The 22,395-nt window shown below is 41.8% G+C and overlaps 1 protein-coding gene across 6 annotated transcripts in view; it reads right to left on the bottom strand.

Moving 5' to 3' along the window:
• Nucleotides 1–18,154, bottom strand: part of ablim1a (actin binding LIM protein 1a) — a 37,211-nt gene extending 19,057 nt beyond the window's left edge. For 3 of the 6 annotated variants that reach the window (XM_042434384.1, XM_042434387.1, XM_042434388.1), the window contains exons 1-2: nt 10,487–10,717; nt 1,062–1,199 (exon numbers count right to left, since the gene is read on the bottom strand). In XM_042434384.1, the coding sequence (XP_042290318.1) occupies nt 1,062–1,199; nt 10,487–10,508 (160 nt within the window). In that variant the 5' untranslated portion in view covers nt 10,509–10,717. Of the gene's footprint in view, nt 1–1,061; nt 1,200–10,486; nt 10,718–17,959 lie in introns of those variants that run through there. The other 3 variants (XM_042434383.1, XM_042434385.1, XM_042434386.1) reach the window with 3 other exon arrangements.
• Nucleotides 18,155–22,395: the final 4,241 nt, after the last annotated feature.

Below are 22,395 nucleotides of genomic sequence, written 5' to 3'. Positions count from 1 at the left end.
TAACTCACACACACATACACTTTTATCACCACCGTGTCTCTGAAGGCATGTATATCCACTTGTAAAGGACAGAATTAGGTACTAATCTCAGCGTTTGCTTGTGTTATTCTGGGCCCTTGGTGAAGTAAGCTAACTATAACAGTGCTCCAGTCACAGATTAACTACAAAGGCTTCAGCAGGGCAGGTCCAACCTACAGGAGTAAGACTGCTCGGCCAGCAGTGGGCGGCTAAATTGTAATCGTGCCAGAATGCCAGAAATCCATCCGTAATAAGGCTAAATGCAGAGGGATTTGCATCCTGCATTCACTTGTCATAGAATTCTGGATGGCACTTTAATTGAGGTATGTAGATCTAAGAAGTGAAGATGAGTCATGCCTTGTTAGAGGAGGATGGGAATGACATTGTGGCCTTTAGGGACTTCTCCTATCAGACTTTGCGTGGTTGGGATGCTTTTTGCTACAGTCATGGGAAAGAACAATTTGTTCAGTTGCACCTTTGTCATTTCTTATCTAAGGTGCCATCAGACATATCATTCCTCTATACCTGTGAACTATCATACTTCCCCAGTACATACAGCACTCAGGAGAACCATATTTGACAGAACATGATTGTTGTTTATTAGGCAGCTTGTACTCAATGAAAAGAAGCAAATGTCCTACTATTGTGATTGTATCAAATTAACTATGAATTTTAAAACTTCACACCTTAGCTGCCAATTTTCACATGACTCCCACATTTTTCCTATTCAGAAAAAAAACACTCGTCTAAGCTATCTGAGGGCTCATATCAACAAATATGAAAAATGCAAATTTTTAGCAGTAAATAAATAACTTATTTACCATAGAGTAAGTATTTCTGTTCACAACACTATGGTTGTCTGGCATGGGGTACCGGTGAGCCAATTCACTAGCAGTAAGAACACGTTAAACCCTTTCAACACTCAATATACAGTACGTGATTACATGAAATGCACAATCACTAATTTGAAAATAACTACCTAAATTCTGGAAAAGCTGATTGCTTGCTGATTATTTTTATTAATTAACTTTGTGGTACTGTACCTTTACAGGTGAAGCACTTGAGGTGGAAGTGCTTGTTCTGCACCCGCAGCACCTCGCCCTTACATGGCTCCCCACACTTATAGCACTGAATCAGGGGCTTCTCTGTTGAGTGGTGGTGTGTGTCCTGCGCATGAGCCACTGCAAGAGAGGATACATTAGCATTACTATTGGACTGTAAAGTTGATGAGTCATCCTGGTCGCTTAATGTGATGTGGTAGTCTGTGCAGATTTGTTCCATTGCTTTTCGGTTTTTGGAGTTGTGTTCATCTGAGGACACGCTCTTCACAGGGACCAGAAAAACCAAAGATAAAGACCAACTGCAGGGAGCTTGTCAGGGTAAAGAAAGAACAACATTGAAGAGGACAGCACAAGTTGGGGTTCACGGCCTGGATAGGCTCTCTAGAGAACAACAGCCTAAATATAGTCTGTCTTGATCCATAGAGTATGGATGGAGAGTCAAAATGCTGAGGGGAGCAGGGCTTGGTAAACAGCATGCTAAAAGGGTATTGATAAAATCTATTTCACTGTATTTTCACCCTCAAAGGAAAATATATTGGAGTTACAGCCCATTTACTGTCTGTGCCTGGTTTATGTTCCCAGTATTCATTTTGCAAAGTATGCCATGCACTGTCAGATCTTTAAAAATATTGACATGCTTTTTCCATCTAAGTAAGTTTCAGTGTCAAAAACAGCTTGAGATGAAACTTCTGTCCCACCAACAAATACAATGAATAAAACAACATGACTGTGACAAATATGTTTTAAAGAAACAAATTTCTTTGGCTGATGTGGCTTCCTGTGAATGTCAAGTGTTTGACAGTAGGCAGAACATGGCCTCTAGCTCAGGTAACAATAAAACAGAACAGGCTTTTATGTTTGCTGTGATTGAATATCTCACTCAGATGTTGTAAAAGGGGGAATGAAAGGGAGGCAGGAAACATCTGCTTGTAAAGGCAGAAAGATTAACCATCATATCTGTAACTACACTAACTATATGCAAGAAGAAGAAAATCATTTGTAAAGTAGGAGCAATTTTGAAAAACACCAACAGCCTACAGCCAAGCTAGCAGCACTGCTAATGTCAGCATGCTAACATGCTCACAATGACAATTCTGATGCTCATCACCTACTAAACAAATTTTTTAATGTTTACCATGGTCACTGTCTAAGTTTAGCGTGTTAGCATGCAAACATTTGGTAATCAGCACTAAACTGAGGCTGATGGGAATGTCTTAAGTTTTACAGGTTATAAACCAAAGTCTTGGACAAATTCTAATTTTGACTTGATGATGGTGCCAGATGAAAAGTCAGGGCATCACCAAAGTTGGACATGAATATCTGTGCCACATTTCATGGCAATCTATCCAACAGTTCCAAAAAATCATGGTGGCAATACAGGAAAAGCCAGAGGATTGCCAAAGTAATACCCCTTTTTCATGGCAGATATTTTTTCATGTCATTACAAGAAAGGCATAGGTGTGATTAATAAAATCAGTCACAACTGCGTTCCATTTATCCATTCCAATTTCAGGCTTCTGGTATTGGGTATGCTGGCTCACTATCATGACTTACTGGAACACTTAATGGATCTGAGCCATTGTTAATGTTATTAGCAACACCTGTGCTATTCCTACTATGACAAGTCAGAATGTCTGCCGTGAAAAAGGTCTATTAGGATTCATTGTCTGAGAACCATGGATGTTTGTACTAAATTTCATGGCACTCCATCTAATAGTTGAAATATTTCAGTCTGGACCAAAGTAGTGCACTAATTGACCAACTGAGTGGCGACATAGCCATCCCTAGAGCCATGCCCCTAGCAAGGCTAAAAATTACTCTGGCATCCCTAGATCTTGATATCTGAGTAAAGATTTAGACATCACTTTCTTAATGAGGTTTTTGACAGCCATTGCAATTATATAAGAAGCTATTATGAACTTGCATGGCTACAAGCAGTATCTAGTCTTATCTTTAGATCCATGCTATGTCAGCCTGTGGCCCTCCTCAGGAAAAAAGTTTGGGTGTCCTTGACATAGACAGACATTAATCCAGCACTACTGTACAGGATGTAAAAACTGCTACAGTGCCGCACTGCACACAGCTTATCAGCTATTCTGAAAGCAGCAGATTATTTCACATCCAGGAGCATTAGGCAGCCACTTTCTCTCATCCTCTCGTTTCCTCTTTCTCTCCCTTTTTCAAACAAAGACACACACACACACACTCACCAAGAATACACATGAAAGGATCTTTGCTCTTTCTGCTCTGCAATGAATCATTAGTCTGCCAGACTAAAATAAGACACCACCAAAGGCACAGAAATAGCATCATGACCAATCAATGGTCTTCCAAAGAGAGACATTACTCTGGATTATTGATGACTTGGCCTACCTTGCATTGCACTTATACAGTTGCAGTGGCTTTCGAATATTGAGGGATGGTTTAATTGCAGTGAAATTGGTCTTCAGAACATTATTGTTTTAAGGAGACACTTCAAAAGTCTTTGATTTATCTTCTAGGGGCAGTCTAAAACATCCTAAGCCAACTCTTGCAGATGTACATAACATCAATCACACAAACTTCCTTTATTCATATGTTTGATTTGAAAGCAGTTGTGAGACGGTGAAAAACAGTGAAGACAGAAAACGGGAGAATGGGAGAGAAGCTGGAAAGAATGTGGGTACAAGGAGCGGTGTGTGTGTGTGTGTGGGGGGGTTCTCCCTGGTGTCTCTGATGTGATTACACTCAGCAGGACAATGAGTCATCTCTGGTTGAACCAGACTACAGTGACAGTGAACGGAGTCTCAGCAGGTCTGTGTGTGACATTGCACCTCCAAAGAAAAACACAGGCCATCTGGGTTACTGAACATCACAAAAATATCCTGTCTGATTAATCTTTTTAGGCCTCGTGCACACTTTTAATCTTATTTCGCCTGGTGCAACTTAAAGGAAAACTCCAGTTCATAAGAATATTTATTGGTTATGATGACACTGTACTGAATGAAGTAATTGCTGAGATGGCAACATCACTACAACAAACTCAGACTGGCCAAGAAACACAAGCGGTCAGACAATCAGACAAGTTATAAGTGGATCAACAGTTAAACCAGATTATCTAAACTAATTATTTTTGGGAGATGAAACCGAATTTGATTGCACCCAAACTATTGAAAATAACCACTGATTGCACCAGAGAAAATGTGTAAACACAACTATATGGTAAGCACGGTAGATCAAAGTTGAACCAGGAATTCAGTCTGTAAACCGTGCTGGATGTTTACAACAGACTGACAGACAGAAATGGTAGTAACAGGAAGGAAAACTGCAAAAATAAGACAAGTTGTAATAAACAGTCTTTAATACAAAGGCAAGGTGAAATCTACTTGTTCAAAAATTTGATTCATGAAATTTTAAACCTTTTTTTGACAAGCTGGATACACACATTAGACACATTATTACCATATAAAGTTGCTGAGGTGAAGGTGCAAAAAATTGCCTATTTACCCATCCAGCAGACACGGAACAACACTAGCATTCATTTGGAGTTGTGTCTCTGGCCACCTGTCAAACATGAGTATAATATTTACTCTCCTTTAGTTCTTTAGGTGTTTTGGTCTCCACCAACTCCTATGAAAAATCTGTCTCTTCAGATTCTAAATATTTTTTGCCTGTGTGTTGTTTTGTGCTGGAAAGGCAGCGTACAGGGCGTTTGTCAGAGCTTTTTCTCCCAAACGGCTGCCTGCTGCTGGAAACAAGCTGGATTTGAGTTGTGAGAATGAACTAAAACAATGAGCTGCCAGATTCTAAAACTCTCTGTAGAGCTGAGGGCAACTGCGGATGATAATTTCTATGAGCAGTTAGTAAGTAAGTAGTAGTATAGGTTCACAATTATTCAAGTCTGTCTTAAAACAAGAGGCAGGTGCCCATATAAAAACTGAAACAGGTTTTGTTTGCTGTAATCATTCCTCCTGTTCATAGCCATTAAAGGATCCCATCCAAATGCACTTTCAATGTGAGTGATGGGGGACAAAATTCACAAGCCTCGTTTGGAGCAAATATGAGTTACAGTCTTTGTAGTGGAAAAAAATTCCCTCTATGTGTCCCAACGGACAGTGTTTTCCTGTTCAGCTGCAGTGGAAGGATCACAACAAAAAGAGGGAATTTGGTACTAAAAAGCCTGTAACTTTAAAAAATATTGACATGATTTGACTAATTTAGACAGCTGAAACCTCATATGAGCTTCGAATAAATGTTTAAATACATTTTTGCACAGATTGTGGATTGATTTTGTTCCCCATCACTTACATTGAAAGTGTATTAGAAAGGGATCTCTTAATGGTCAGTATGAACAGGATGAATGATTACAGCAAGAAAAACGTGTAAGTGTTATCTGGGCACCTGACTGCTGTTTTAGGACAGACTTGAAAAATTGTGAACCCGTCCTTTAATATAAAAACATTGATTAGAGCAGCTTTCAAGTATATACTTTTCATTGTTGTGATGTCAACGATCTCTCTTCAAGTCTGATTGTATAACTTACTTACTATTTTTAACATTAGAGTGTTGCGTTGATGGCAGAGACATTCCAGTATGGAAAAGTCAACGTTGCTAACGTCATAGCAGGTTGACGAGAATCCAAGACAGATGTTTGAATCACATGCACAGAGAGGATCTAAAAACTGGGGTTTGGATGGGAATCTAGGAGTGCTGTGTGTTTTTCCAGCTTAACCCCGCCTCCTCCACTGCAAAGTGCTGAGTTTGTCTCAGCAGTGGCTGAACAGAGGGAGCAAAGCTGTGGCAAAATCAAGCCGAGATGGGTACATGGTGTTTCATAAAGATTGAAGAACATAAAAAGGGCTGTTAAATTTGCTGAGGTTATCCATTTATAGGATTTGTTTGGACATTAAATGCATTAGTGAGATCTCAAAATGTTTAGCAGGCCTCTACATTTATGACTCTATGTCTACAAAAGCTTGACTCCAAGCAAATTTACTTAACAACATGGATTTGAAATGAAACCATTAATGAGTTACAGTCTTTAGAGACTCTTGTGATAGCAGCGAAATGGCGCTTGATTTTCTAGAATGTATATTATATAACGCTATAAATAAGTAAGCACGTGGTACATGAAGCAACCTCAGCACAGAGCAACTTACTGTGAAATATACAGTAGTACAATTTTTCCGACTGGTGTTCACATTCCTCATTCTTGGCTGGATGTGTTGGCTGTGCTGACAGAGTGATCTTTCCTGCCTCATCACCAGGGGATAAAGTGACTGATATGAGCCTAAACACACAATGAACACACACACAACCAGGGTGCTGAGGGAACAATAACCAGCAGAGCATCCCAAAGCCAGGCGCAGAGGAAAGGGGGCTTCTCTCTCCACCTCTATATATCCCACCCACCCCCCATCCATTTAAGCAGAGCCTAGCTGCATTGGCAATAATAAAGGCTGCAGATGATACTCAGGAGGGAAGTGAGGAAAGCCATCTTGAATCCCCTGAGGACAGATTTTCCCGTAACACGTGCTCCAGCTTCGCTGGTAAATAACAATAGAGTGGGGTATCGACGGAGAAAGAGGGATTTGCTGATGAAGCTTCAGACTTTGTTGCCTTCATTTCCCACCATGAACTCTGAGGAATGCAAAGCCATAGTAGCAGTTTGGAAATGCACTGGGAAAAGGGGAATTTGATTTAACAATAGATGAAAGATGAAAAGATCTAATAAAATATTCAGCTGCTCGTTGCCTTTGTTTCTGTAAGATACACAGACAGAAGTGTTTCCAGTACAGACAGATAGCAGCCCCAAAGGACTGTGTGTGTGTGTGTGTGTGTGTGTGTATGTGTGTGTGTGTGTGTGTGTGTTTGTGAAGTGCATGAGTGTGTGTTAGTGTTTATCACAGAGAAACAGTGACAGAGAGGGGGCAGAGGGAGAGTTAGGCAGAAGCAGTCCACTCCTAGTGTCCCTCTCAATATTTTGGGCCCCAGATGTGTCTGCTTCATGTGCAACACACACACCCACACAGACACACACACACTCACACACACAGACACACACACACACGCACATACACATACACACTTTTACTTGCATATACAATCCAACATGTTTGGGATGGACCCAAGGGGGCCTGACCCATAATGAATATCAAAAGGCACAAATATGCCCACCATGAAATCCCAGTGCATGATCAGATGTATGTGTGTGTGTGTGTGTGTGTGTGTGTGTGTGTGTGTGTGTGTGTGTGTGTGTGTTTGGGGGGAGGGCATACAGAGCTCTTCATCACCCAGACATAACAAGAAGCTCTTAACCCTCCCCTCCATGAATATGTATGGCTGTATTCACGGCCTCCCCACCCCTCGGCCCCACCAGCGGCGTCCCAGACAAAGCACTTCAAACACGGGCACAAATTGCGGGGGGGGACCCTATCGGCCTCCACCAGGCCCCCCAACCTTGAATAACTAATCCTTGGGGACCTGGGCTTGGATTAATGATCTGCTCTGAATGGTTGAGCGCCACAGTGCGGAGCGTTTGTTGTCGAGCAGGTACATAGTAATAATACACTGATAACCACAGAGAGAGACTTCCAGTCCAGCCACTTATCTGAGAGGAGACAATGGTGGCTTCATCTACTGCAGCAGCCATTGTGTTTGCAGAAGTGGAGCTGATGAAGGCCTTGGCTTTTTGCCTCTGAATGACGGCCCATTACAGCCCTGTTCTCCTATGTCGTATTTCTTGTCATAGTTGAAGCGATTGATGCCAGACAGGGAGGATGTTTGTTGACTGACACAATGTATGGCTACACTCTGTGTTTCTTTCATGTGATTCTCATATCGCTCGTGTTGTTTTAGCCCGTATATTTTAGGTCAGTGGCTGTCTCCTCCCAGCCGACCACTTATCTCATCTGTATATTCTGGTCCAGTGTGCCAGCTGTACAAACACTGTGCGCGTCTATGACAGTGTGTGTGTGTGTGTATGTGTGTGAGCCTGTGTTGCATTGATGTCTGTGAAAGGGTTTAGCTCCTCTTTCAGGGGGTAGACACCGCCAGGCTTCAAAGATGAGGCACCACTGCAGTTGTCTGCAGCACTCTGCAAAATCACGGGAGGCAGCTACACAGGCACATGACGTTAGACTTTCTTAAAAGAAAACGCTCCGATTGTGAATGTGGAGAATTCTGGGAGTTGGTGTTTCTTTGCACGCGGCAGGGATGTACATGTGATGACGATCATCTAATTTCACATGAGTGCGGTCAGCAGGGCTGCTTACACAATAAACGCAGAGAATGTGAGAAAAAGAAGGTGTATAAATGAATCAAGTGCAAATGTGCACCAATCTCAAAAGCACGTGCAGATCGAGGTAAAAAAGATGCCTTGGATACACGTGGCCCAAATAAATTACAAACTATTTCAAGGGTATTCTTGGCTTTGAAAATAGGACAACCGCCTGCAAGCAGACAAAACGCTAACACTGCTATACTTTGATTATGATTCATCATTCTGTGCATAGAGTATAATATAGTATTTGGTCAGCTGTGCATCCTGATGGTACAGCACAGAGCCCACCTGGCCTAAGACAGGTTGCATGATGAGATCTCTGGAGGATACGATAAAATCCTAGGTTGCATTCTTTCTCTTGTACATGGTAAAAACCTTCCCAAAGACTTCTGGTTAGAGGATGTCTCTAAATGCAGATGACAAACACAGACAAGCCTCCTACCACTGACAAAGTCCCACGAGTCAGGCAGGCGAGGTTAAGTCTACGGAAAACTTTCAGAGGCAGAGTGGAAGACGAACATGTGGCAACCAGAGGTTACGGATGTTCTGCCAGCGCGGGGACTTGATGGCAAAGGCCTTTCTTTGTGGCCAGTCGAATCCACATCAAGAGAACAGCTCCTGAGCTGGACGCCGCCTCCAGTCACCAGCGTGCTGTCGGATACATAAACAAACCTACACACTCATATCTGTCAAAAAAATATCTGTAAACATGTTTTTTTGGTGATCGAAATATTTTCAGACAAAATACAAAAATATCACATGCCCACACACAAGCACACAAACTGTTTGTCTGCACAACCTGGAAGATTAACTCATAAAGCGTTAGGAGTAATATATCACACCGGTAAACTTGAGACACTATTAAGGGACTTGGAGTATAATATCTGCTGGTGATGACGTACAGTACATTGACTTATTACTGTGATTAATTACTTTCCAGTCCAGTGGACTAAATGGAAAGGTGACGTAATAGTTTGCTCTTTCCATTACAGCAATGAACTTGTAGGAATATTTATAGATCCTCTGCGTGCAAGTTATACACTTATTCGCACTACAAAAGCAATTTTTATTTGTCCTTAATCTTACTCAGTAGCGGAGACATACTTGCATAACTTCTCTTTTGAAGGATTTTAAACGGGAGATTTTTTTTATCATAGAGAATTGCTTCTATGTTACTGCTTGCTGTGAGTCATACTGACAAACAACATTCAACCTCACGACCATATGCCCCAGCAAATTGCCGGGAATGTTAATATCTCTGCAACATGCCCCTTCACTCCATCTAATTTATCCCCATACAGCTGGGTGACCTCAGTTATAAGTGGAAACAATCATCTTTTTCTTTTAACAGGACACTATGAATGAGGCCACAGCTGACAACAATGGAGTGTACCTTTCAGATGGTCACCATGGCAACGGCTGCAGACAGAGTGAGAGAGGGAGAGAGAGAGATAGAGAGAGAGAGACGGAGAGTGCAGGTCCGTGGCTCTGCGCAGTGTGGATCCCTACACTGGTGCTCCACTTTTTCTCTCTACATGTTACCGATTCACTCAGCCTGCGTGTAAAGGTGCACGAAAACTATCGGCGCATTATCACCCTGAACAATTTGCATTTGGTGTCAAGCTCCTATACAACGAGCCAGATGGTTTGTTCCAATGTACATTTACATAAAGCCTGACGCTGCCAAATTAAGCAGACTCCAACCCAAGCATCAGCTGCTAGAGAGTATTGAGTAGGGCGTAGCATGTTCATGTCTTTAACTAGAGACTATATTTACACTCCATATGATTCTTAGAAGCTAAAAGATGCACATTAATTTCATTTCATTTGTTATGCTTTTTAAAAGCAATGCAACCACCCACATAAAGAAAACCATGCCCATATTACCGTGGCAATATCATATGTCCACACATCTAAAAATAATCAAATCAGAGACTGAGAATGAATCAAACTAAATGTGATTTAAACAGTCAGACACAGCAGTGCAAATCCAACTGGACATGCTGCACATCTTCACAGAGTGTAGACAGTCAACAACACGACAGGCAAAACAAATCCCAACATCAGACACACACACACTCACGCACACACACACACACACACGTGCACACACATGCACACTGCCTGACCACGACCGCTGGAATACCTTTTTCTTTGACCATGACCATTGGAATCCAGGTAAATCCGCACCAGAAAAGCCTCTGAGTGTTGTTCACCAGTAGCACAGGAGCCACTAGTTCCTTTTTTTAGTCAAGACTGAAGAGCAAGAGACACCACGGAGATAGATAGAGAGAGAGAGAGAGAGGGAGAGAGAGAGAGAGAGAGGGAGAGGTGTAGGAGCTTAGCTCTCCTCCTGAAAACACCGCTACAGCGTGGGGTTTGCCTGCCGACTGCCTGTTTTCCTCCCATCCCTCTCCTCCTCCTCCTCCTCTGCTCACTCCTCCTCCTCCTCCTCCTCCCTCTTCCCCTCCTGCTCCCTCTCTCAGCCCCTCTGTTGTGTCAGCCGCCTCTTCACTGCAGCAACCAGGTGGCTGCTGCTGTTGCTGCTTCTGTGTGACAAAAAGCCAGTAACCCCAAATCCCCAAAACAGACTCTTTAAGCACATTCACCAACGCACACATGTCAAATGCTATCAAAGAGACACATGCATGTGAAGACAAACTGTGACACCATTGTATATAAACGATCTGTTACATCAGACTTCTCTTCTTCTCTGTCTTTATTGGCTGTAACATCCTCATAACACATCAGTTTGACTTCATTAGAAAATGTGTGGTGTGATGCTAATTATGACACCCTAAATATGAAGAACAACTGCATGATAACGGTCCATGAATACAAACTTCTACTAGCTGAGTTTTGCTGGCAATAACCCACATTGCTGTATCATACAACAGGGCAGCAGGCGGAGATCAATTACTCTTTTCAATACAGTAATTATCACGCTGCGCTGAAAGACTGCTTCAGTTAAACAAAGATTAGTGTATTTAATAATTATATAAAAACATGGACTGCATGAGCCTTAAAAGGATCAGAAATAAAGCTGTTGAGTAACAGACTGGAGTATTCCACGGCAGTAACAGGAGGTGGTGATAGCACCAAGTTACCAAAGTTAATAATTCACATTAAATGAAAGATGCATTAAAGACAGTATCCAAAGCCCACAACATGCTGCCTAAATGATTCACACTTTTAAAAATCTAAATTACAACCACCTATAACATAAGATTAGGTGCATCAATAAAAATATGCTCATATAGAAAAAAATCAAATTAAGAATATAGAAATTCTGCATGATCGAATCAAATCCAATCAACACTGCCAGCCCGATCATCATGCAGCGAAGCCAGGCTCACCTTGAATGGAATCCTGAACTTGCTAATAATCACACTGCTTAAAACAGTAAGGCCTGCATGGGAGGACAAGGCGGGCCATTTAAGGTCAAAGGACAGACTTTGCCGTGATCTCTAGAATGAGCTTTGTATTAATATCTTTTGTGGATCCTCTGGAATCCAATTACAGAGAGCACGGGAGAGCACGTTCCTGGCTGAGCCCTGTGAAGACACCAGCTCTTATATCATCCGCTGCTAAAATGGACATATTAAAGATAGATAGAGTGAATGCTGTCTATAATTTAGAGAACTTGACTCATATACTTCCAAAATAACCAAGAATCTCATCTACAAGGGGGATCACAACATTTTTTTGCGTGAAAAATGTATACAAATGTCAAAATTACCGAGGTAAACATTTTCTGTACATCATTTGTTGCTTTCTTTATTTTGGTCTACCTGTTTCAGCATACTGCAATGTGACAGATAACCAATAAATCACCTATATATCTCAACTGCCTTTGTGCTTAACCTCATACATTTGCTCCCCACATATATTAAATTTATGGTATTATTTGCAAATACTATTTCACTCAAGCCTGACAACTACTACAGTGCTCCATGATATAATGTGTTTATAAAGTCTCTTATTCGCCACCTGGGAAGAAAATAACATTCACTGAGACCCGAGCAGAGATATAGCAAGGGACCAATAACGAATCAAATATCTGTAGATATTTCAATGTGTGAAGCGGAGAAAATACGATTGAAATCAGGAGGTAATTCAGCCATGTCACACAAGCAGAACTGATCTGTCCCATGCTGGAGCCTCACTGTACCTTTCTGAGGGGGAGGAATAGTTTTGCATCAGCACCACGTCTGTAATTGCTGATGCAGGCAACCCATTGTGCATTCAGAGTGCATTCATGCACTGCAGTGTCAATTGTGCCACCTGCTGGATACCCGACAACATGCATCAATCTCCACAGGGGCGTTTTCTTCTCATCGGGGCGATGGATCCATGCCAGTGAGGCAAATGGTAAAAATAGTTAGCGGGCATTTTCTGAAGCACTCCACCCTTTTTTATTATGAAGGGAGGGAAATGTGTAATGAGTGTGTGATGACCTAAGCTTCGAGAGGCTTTTGAGAAAGACCTCTCTTCCTAATGTTAGCTGGTGAAACAACCATCTCCTTGAGAAAGTTTTACACTGTGGCTGCTAATTGCTGCTAAAAAACTGCAACACAAAAATGTCACTGGGTCTTACTATAATAACAGACCCATTATCATCTTGCTCTCTTAATAATCTCTGTAGGAGCTGCTGGACATTCATGCTACATAAGGCTCGCCAAGAGCAATTCCTGAGTAGCAAAGCCTATTATCCATGGATGAAAGGTTTCTACTGTATTTGGCTCACCTATGGATGATCCATGTCTGTCTGTCCATTAATAACCTGGCTAGGGAACTATACACTTCACAGCCCTCATATCAGTGCAGTTTAAATACTGTTATCATATGGCATATACATTTCATAGACAGTAATAAATGTCATTTGATTTACTGTAATAGATTACTGGGTAGTGAACCCAGACTGACAGTATAATGCAAGAGGTCACATTTACAGTAAACAAGAGTGGTTTGTGTGGATATACTGCACAGTTATCCATCAGATTTAAGTTAACAACACACACACACACATGTGCGAACATACATGTGTCAACTGTCTACACATCCTATGCACTGAAAGACTATTTTTAGATTTTAGCAATCCAGCAGATACGTAGCATGACAGTAAAATACTCTCTCTACTCAACTCTTTTGGAGCATAGACAGACCTGCCTATCTGTCTCTGGATAATGACAAGCACTTCACTAGCTTGTTTCTATTTTAAATTCAGTTACAAAACAGTGCCAACCTTTTGAACAGCAATCCTGTGCAACCAGATTCACTTCTTCAAAGTGTGTTTCACTCATGCTACATTAACATTTCTGGTTTTTTAGCTACCCTGAGTACACAGAAATGTGTTTTCTTAGTGCAACCTTCAACAATTTGCTCTATCTTCTATCTACAACCCAGGGGAAACTTGAGTTCCTGATTTACTTTTATGCTAAAGGTTTCATCAAACAATCTGTGACCTCTGGATGACATTACTTGGGAAGCACAATAAATGCCACTCATATTCAAAAGCACTCAACAAGTAAAACAATACAGTATTGTTCACATTTTGGAAACAGTTAACACAATATTTCAGCTTTGTTGGGTTGACGTTTCAACAGTCGAGAGGCTTCAGAGAAGGTTAAGCCCTAAGATGAAGGGTAAATAAAGTGAGCTGTGTGTGAGTAATGTGAGTTGAAAGTCAAGAGTGCTTTTTTCATTTACAGAAATTGGCTCTAGAAAAGTCATTACAGAATGCTTTTAAAGCTAAAATAGCCCCACAAATATAAAGCAGCAGTCAAACTACCCAGGTTTGGTCTTTCTAGAGTCCACTGAATGTAGCCTAAGCATCTATTGACAATCACATATTGATGGATTTCAGCTGAAGAAATGAAATGGCTTACATAACCCTTGACCCTCTGTGGTGTTTTAATCTAAGGTCAGTTTGCCTTCCTGATGAACCTGGTGTATTAGTCAAAATGTTTGGCATATGAACTTAAATCAACTACCAAGTAAAAGGAGTTTTTGGTGTCTACGCTATTTGCACACAACTTACTGCCAAGCAATGATGATTTTACTACTGCGCCTGGCATGCAATCAGAGAATACATCAGGTCTGGAAATCTCGATTTGTCCTCATGCCCATGGTGTAATCCTGATGTAAGCTACCATGTTGCTTCCTCATGTGCTGTTGCTTGGCAAAATGCAGCAGGTCTGCCCTTGCGTTATGGGTTTGCATTATATAACTATAGAGAGGACGGTGATTAATTTCATGACTTTTTCAACCTTTTCAGTAACACTTTTTGGCGTTGGGGAGCTACGATTGCGTAACTTGTGCACAGGAGCTCTCACACATATGCACAGGTCAGATGTGAAAAGCCTCAAGAGGTGTAATCACTCACTGTCATCCAATTAAAATGAAGTAATCTCTGAGCAGCAACTAATCAATTCACTTTCAGACACCTACTCACAAAGTGAATGCAAAGCAGAGCAGCCAAACTGAAATACAGTCGTAGTATTAACAAACAACTGTTAAAGGGGGGAGAGCAGAGGAGAGAGGAATGGAAGGGGGAAAGAAGAAGGAAATTCGTTCATAATCCAGCAAGTTATTTTAATTAGTGTCTAAAAGTAAAACGATTTTCTTGCATTAAGTTAAGGTTTACATTTTAATGGTCAACTGTCAATCATTGATTATGCAATCATCATTACTGCTGTCTGATGTTACAACAAGGCACAAAGTTAAAAGTCTGACACAGCCAGCCAGAGGATGGATGGGTGTAATGGGAGATGGGTGAATGAATGTTTCAGATAGATGGATAGATAGATAGATCTAGACACATCTTCTCTTCTGTCCTACCTGTCGCGACATCGTTCAGCCTCTCACTTAGATAATAGTCATTTGGGTTGAGGAAGGGCAGCTGCTCCATGTACTGTTTCGGAATGAGGTACAGGACCTCAGCCACATGCCCATCCTCGATGACGGACATGCGCTTGACCGAGCTCTTGCGTTTCACCCGGACATTGTGGCTCCGTGTGGAGCTGCACAGCTTGCCCAGGCTGTTGAGATTGGGCAGAGTGGGCATGGTGCCCTGCTCCCCTTCAACCGTCCCACAGAGAAGGGTGAAGCACTGCAAGTAGAAGTCGGCCAGGGTCCACGAGTCGGGCTCAGACCCGCTCTAAAATCCGGTTGCCTTTAGACATCAAGAATGGCTGGTGTTCACAGATGCACAAAACGGAAACAAAGGAGCCAGAGCTTGATGGGAAAATGCACAGCAACACATTATAAAATCATGGAAATATCCAGTGAGCCTACAGCAGGTCTCCAGTGAAAACTCCTCCTGTTAGGGTTCCCCCCACCTGCCACTTCAGATCTACAACAAATGTAAGAAGTTGGGTGCTGATGTCCACCTTGAGGTGGAGATGTCAAACAGCAGGCAGCAGGTATGACAAAGCACTCTGCTGCAGGTAGAGCCGAGTGAGACAGGGAAAGAAGCTTACTCTATGAGTGTCTTCAGCCCAACCAGCCTGGTGCCTTAAGCAGCTTAGGGCTGACGTCGAGCCTATGATTATCTTCTGGGTGGGGTTAGGTAGCTCTGCATCAGGTTAGCTAAGTGTACGGTGGGAGTCTCACCACCTGATGGGACTCACTTTGTATCCCCACACATATGTCAGATCTGAGGAGCTGGGATTCTGTCAGTTTTCCAGTTTCTGTATGCTACATTCACATCAAAGCAACTTGAGACAACATTTAACAACAATATCTTTTCTGGGAAAGTGTTTCGGATGCATCTAGATTCATTTACGTTCATACAGTGTGTTTTTGTGGGGATGTACTTTGCATTATTCGTGTACAGTAAGACCAAACAGATGCAACATCACATTGATCTAAGACATACTTTCAGCGCAGATTGCTTTGGGAGATTGCCAGTCCTTTACAAGGTCACAAACCAGCAAGGTCATTCCAGCAGCCAACAATGCACAAACCCACCGTTAATCATCAGCAACATCCACTCCAGTGCTGATGTAGTTACAGTGTCGCTTATTTTAAATAAAAGACACCGTAATTACTGCACTGGAGTGGAAATGCCAGCAGTGGCTCTCCGTTATCCGCTGAAATCACCAAGTAAAGCAAGGAGATTTGGCGGATGTGACTTTGTAAGAAGGCATGTTCTGAGTTTTTAATCTTCAAAGCATCTAATGTTGGGAAGAATTTGTTTCAGCAGAGACTATCAAAATGGTTTCCTGGCAACCAAATCCACCTAACAAGTATCCATCCATCCGTCCATCCATTTTTTTTTACCACTTATCCTCTAGAGGGTCGCAGGGGAGCTGGAGCCAATCTCCATTGACATTGGGTGAGAGGCCGGGTATACTCTGGACAGGTCGCCAGTCACATGGCTAAAATATAGTATAGTATAAAGAGACGTTCACATACACTGTTCACACTCACATTCAACCTATGGGAAATTTAGAGTCACCAATTAACCTGACCTGCTTGTTTTTGGTCTGTAAGAGGAAGCCGAAGTACCTGCAGAGAACCCACACAGGCATGGGAAGAGCATGCAAACTCCACACAGAAAGGCTCCAGCTCAGCTGGCTGGTGGATTCAAACCCAGAACCTAACAAGTATGCTTCAGGTTAGTCATCTCATTTTTTGATTTTTTAGAGTCAGCACTCTTGAGTCAAAGACGCATCCCTTCCTTGGAAATGCAAGTTCAGCGTGAGGTACATTTGAGTAATGGGCATGACCTGGTGGGAGGTGAAATAATAAATGATGAATCTGAGCAAACTCTACAAACCCAAGATTACCCCACTATGTTCTGGTATGTTTAAAACAGACTGAAAACATAAAAAACAGTGCAGCTAAGACAGGACAGCCAAATGGATAAAAACAGATTCACAACTGAAAGGCTAAAAACAGAAAAACCTCCATGACATCTAATATTCATAATTCAACAGATAGGGCTAATCACAGCCATCAACTTTCTCATACCAAAAGAAATAAATCACATTCATAATAAAAAGCACAGCAGACAATGACCAAGCACAAAATATCCTTTTAGTCTGGAGATGTCGGGCTTGGCCTGCACTTCAAATTTACTGAATTTCCTCTTTGTCTGAGAGGGTGCCCAGAGACAGGATGCCTGGAACTCAGGATGTCTGAGTTTACTACTATTTACATCAATAATGTACTTTATCAATGTGGTTCAATCTGAGCTCCTCTCACAAGCAAACCTTCATTCACCCATTCATAGAGTTGGATTTTCATTCTAGAGAAAAGATAAAGTATGATAGTGAGGTATAGGCTAGCAGACATACATTCTTACACCCACACATGCAGACACATGGACCTGAGTGTACGTAAGGACATGCTACTCTGCTGCAGTGAGGCACTGCCCTCCAATTGTCATCCACTCTGTGGTAGCTTTGACACAACTACCCACACACTCACAAATAAACACATACGTGCTCAGAAAACAAGTCAGCTGTCCCTGCACACGCAAAAATCTGCATCGCTCAAACCAAAACACATTCCAAGCATTTTCATAGCCTGTGCCGTCTCGGCATCTTGCTCCACACAAGAAAAAACACCTCCCCCCCCCACCCTCCTCTTCATCTGTTTCCCCCTGTCTTACCATCTATTCCGAAGCAGGAGGTGATTTTTTGGGCGTAGTTGCAGAGCCCATCGTAGCCAGGCTCCTGCTTCACTGTATTCCTCTCCCCCATCTCTACACACTCCCACACACACCGTCCTGTCCGGCAGCGCTTTCACTCCTTCCCCTTGCTCATCAATTATTCAGCCTTTTGCCAGGACACATGCATGCGCCCGCACACTAACCCTCAAATGAGCGCATACAGTATAAACACACACAGAGACAAGAGAAAAGTGCTGATGCAGAGGGTCGTGCTGGTGGAGCATGAGCAGCCCTCTCCTGTGGTCGGATGAGGAGGAGGCATCAGATTGGGTTACTGCAGAATGGAGCCATGCCTTCTTTTTCATCCACCATTGATCATCCAGATCACACTGCAGTGTAACAGGTACCGTGTGCAGGATGTGCTCACCCTGCTTAAGGAAAGGGCGGGGCGGAGAAGGAAGTCAGAGCAGGGCTAAAGTAGAGATGTATCAAGTATCAGGGAGTGGACTTTCTTTACTGCCAGTCACTTATAGTTATCCAAACATTGAAATTCTAAGACTTTTACTGGTAAAGCACAACATTCTAGTCTATAGATGATGGGGTTAAAATAGGGAAGCACGGCTCACAAAGTAAAGTTTCCTTCAATTTATTTAAGCTGACACTCCTTATGACTTCCAATTCATACCACAACTCATAATAGTGAATCATATTGGTTTACAAGATTACATGAAAATAAGTTAATTTAATAATGTTTTCCAGAAAATAAAACAGTTTTTCTGCATATTGCTTGTGATCACAGGCCAAAACATCAAAACTGTCTTGTGGTAAACTCTGATTCATGTTACAGAGATTTTGTTGGTAAGAGGAAAAACCTAAAATACATACATTCAATACATTTAACTGCTTTACTACAATCCCTTCAAAGAGGTGACGTGTCAACTCATACTGTATAACAGTGGAGACACAGGAGTGGCAGAAAACTGAATGAAAAATACTGGCCCGCATATGCGAGAACTTTGCTGCTGTGTTTTAAGATTATGCAATGGAGTTGAGATGAAGGTCTTAAATGGACCAAGATGAACAAATCCATCCACGTCTGAATAGCCAACCAATACAGCAGATAATCCATGGTAGCAAAACAGCCAACTATAAAAATAAATGAAGATATCATTTAAAACGGCATAACTGTGGTAGGTTTTAGGGGAATTCCCACACAAAGAGGGGAAATACAGATGTGGGAATTTGATAAGAAACACCAAACCATCTCTCAAAATCCTACCACTGAGATGACCTTGAACAATACACTTAACCCCCAATCACTCTGGTGGAGCTACTCAATGTCCATCAGTGGCAGACTCATACAGAGCAGCTCACAGGTAAAGAATGTGACAGCAATGCTTGAAATAATATACAGTATATGCTCTCTTGTTTTCATGAAAAACAAATAATAAAGGTTTGATAAAAAAAATCATGTCAAGACTTTCTAGACAAAAGAAAACAGCAGTGGAAATATGATGACACTGAGAGGCCCAGATATAGCATGCCTGCAAGGTTGTATTGTAAGGTGGGGCGACTAATGGAAGGGAATCACTACCAAGGTAAAAGCCGATGGCCCTGTGCTGATAACAGGGGTGGGGGGTGGGCGACTGAAAGACTAAGAGCGAAGTAATGGCTGATACTCACTGGACATCTGAGGGAGGGGCTGGTCATAAATGCATACCAGGAGGAAAAAGTGCAGTAATTTGAGCCATTTTTTAACTTCCTGTGTTTCTGTGGGAAAGCAAATGTGTCAATCGCCCAACAAGTTTCAATTTTTGCCTATAGATTTCTTATGGATCTCACTGTGGAATATTTACTATAATACCATAAGAAGTAGAGAGTGGGCTGATCGCTATATAGCATAATGACACCTTGAACAACAAGCATCAGGGAGCATGTCCATTCATTCCAGTAGCCCACATAAGTACTGCTACTAACAATCATGTTCATTATCGATTCATCTGTTGATTATCCAGAAATCAGAAAATATTGAAAAATGTACAACACAAATTTCTAAATCTTAATGCCATGTCTTCAAAATGCTTGTTTTGGCCAAGCAACAGTCCAAACCCCAAATATGTTAACTATAACATATGACACATAACAGCAACAAATCGTCACAAACTTGAGCCGGAAAAATGTTTGCTTGAAAGCTGACTTAAACAATAAATCAATTATCATAGCTGCTGATTAATTGACAATTTAAAAAAGAGGTACAAAAATGTAAATCTGCCTGCATGTGACAGTCATTAAAAATACATTCTCAATGCAGAATCTCTACAAAGTATAGGAAGTAAATGTGTTTCCACCATCCAAAATATATTCTGAATTATTATCTACACACAAAAATACTTAATGTCATCTTGTTGAAGATTGTGAACCATGGTGTATCTCCAGATTAAGTTCTCAAGTACATGTGAAATGGGAGCTCTACAGCTGGTGCAATTGAAAAGGCATTGTGACAAATGTTTGATTTGATATATTGTTGCAAAGACTCACGTTTGTGTCAATGCGCCTGATTGATCTGTGATAGTAAATTTGTAATGTCACATTGGTCTTACCGCACAGAGATAATTGGCGCTTGACTATAGTGTGTAGTGTAGTTACTTCTCATGGATAATGATTGACTGTTTGCAGGGGTTTAAGCGTGCTAATCAGGTCTATGTGCCACAGGGGGGGCTGTCAAGCGGTGGGCCCTGAGCTCCATCGATCTCCACCAGCAGCCGGGGAGGACAAATACAGAAGGCCACACCAGTGATAGGGGGAGTTCAAAGCCATCTTGCTATACAGGCTCTGCCACTCTGCAGACCGTAGTGACATACTGTACAAGCTTTGAGCTTTCCTATAAAAGGTTGATGGGTTTTTTTTTCTCCCAGCGACAGGATCAAACCCATCATGATGAATGCAACTGTGGATTTAATATAATAACCTTGAGGTCATGTTAATATTGCAACTTCTCCGCTCCTATCCAGCTCTCAATCAGCCAGTCAGGTCATCTGATCACAACCTATAGCAGGAACAGCTGGATACTCTTTATCTAATCTGCCAGAGGACACCTGACACAGGTGCATAACAGCACAAAGGCCCACCTGATGGGTGCAAACATGTTCCACCTGCACTATTTGCAAGTATTGGCTGCTTTATGCTCAAAACACAATCTAGGAGAAAAAAAAAACACCTTCTCAACTCAGAAAGGTTGAGATGATAGCAGCAAGTTATAGTAAGCATTTTTGTTTCTTTTAACAAAGAGATGCCACTTAGTGTGACCTCACCAGCTACACACAGTGATCATGAAATGTCACTACTCAATCAATTAACCCCAGTTCTCCATCAACAGCTTTAACTGAGGCAACAATTAGGGTGTGTGCAGCTTTTAAGTAATTATATGCACCAACCATGATTAAAAATATGACATGCCAAAAGACTCAGCAATCAAACAAGCTTAATTATCACAGCTAGGATTTTTTTATGTCTATTTTTAGGTTGGATGAGAGTGCAGAGTGTTCATATCAACAAAATAAGTTGTAGGCTGTCTGGAAAAGGCTGCAGCGGTGGAAGCTGTAGTTTCAGCTATGCACCGGTGTAACCTACTTACAATAACAGTGTCATTATCACAGGCTGATCCTCCCGAAAGACGACGCAAATGGGCTCTCTGCTCCATTGCATCCACCCTTGAACCAAGACCCCCCCACCCCCCACCCCTTCCTCCCCAACATTAAGAGACTTTTTCTTCCCTCTGTACATGTATTATTATGAAGGCTTCTGCGGCAAAAAGATACTCACCTCTTGCAGACATGCCCGGTAGGTACAGACTCTCTTTTTCTTTGCCGAGATTAACAGGAGGAGATGCCCCGGTGCAGCCTTGAAGGAGCGGGAAAGAGCGTTTGACAGCTTGATATTATCTGTACTTTAAGTTTTTTTTAGCTGTCATTTAATGGCATTAATCGCATGGGAAACATACAGCCTGCGATTTGGTAGACTAGACTAGACTGCGCGATGGAGAGAGCACTTTCTAGCGACAGGGCGTGTCCTGGAACAGACAGCATCCTTCTCATTTTCCAACAAGTTTATGTCCATATTTGAACACACGATCGCAGAATTGTAAGACTTATAAATTAAATCCTTCTTGTAATTCCTCGCCTGCAGTTTCTGTCGGGTCACTTTAACGTTAAACCGGCGAGCCTACTTTTTATGTCCAGGATGACTGTGCTGTATCTGGTAGTTGGGTCTAAAATGATAAAAGTTAACATGGCACTCTGGAGGAATTAATGTTGTCTTCTTTCATTTTTTTTTTTACCATCACTCTTGGTGAATATTTGGCAGTTTCTTCATCACATGGACTCCTCAACTTTATCTTAAAAGCAGTGACTCTTTAAACAAGCATTGCCTCAGCTCAT

The sequence above is a fragment of the Thunnus maccoyii genome, chromosome 14 (assembly GCF_910596095.1).
Source record: "Thunnus maccoyii chromosome 14, fThuMac1.1, whole genome shotgun sequence".
NCBI classification, from domain to species: Eukaryota; Metazoa; Chordata; class Actinopteri; order Scombriformes; family Scombridae; genus Thunnus; species Thunnus maccoyii.
Note: the sequence above shows the minus strand (reverse complement) of the source record. Positions and strands in the feature narration are given on the sequence as shown.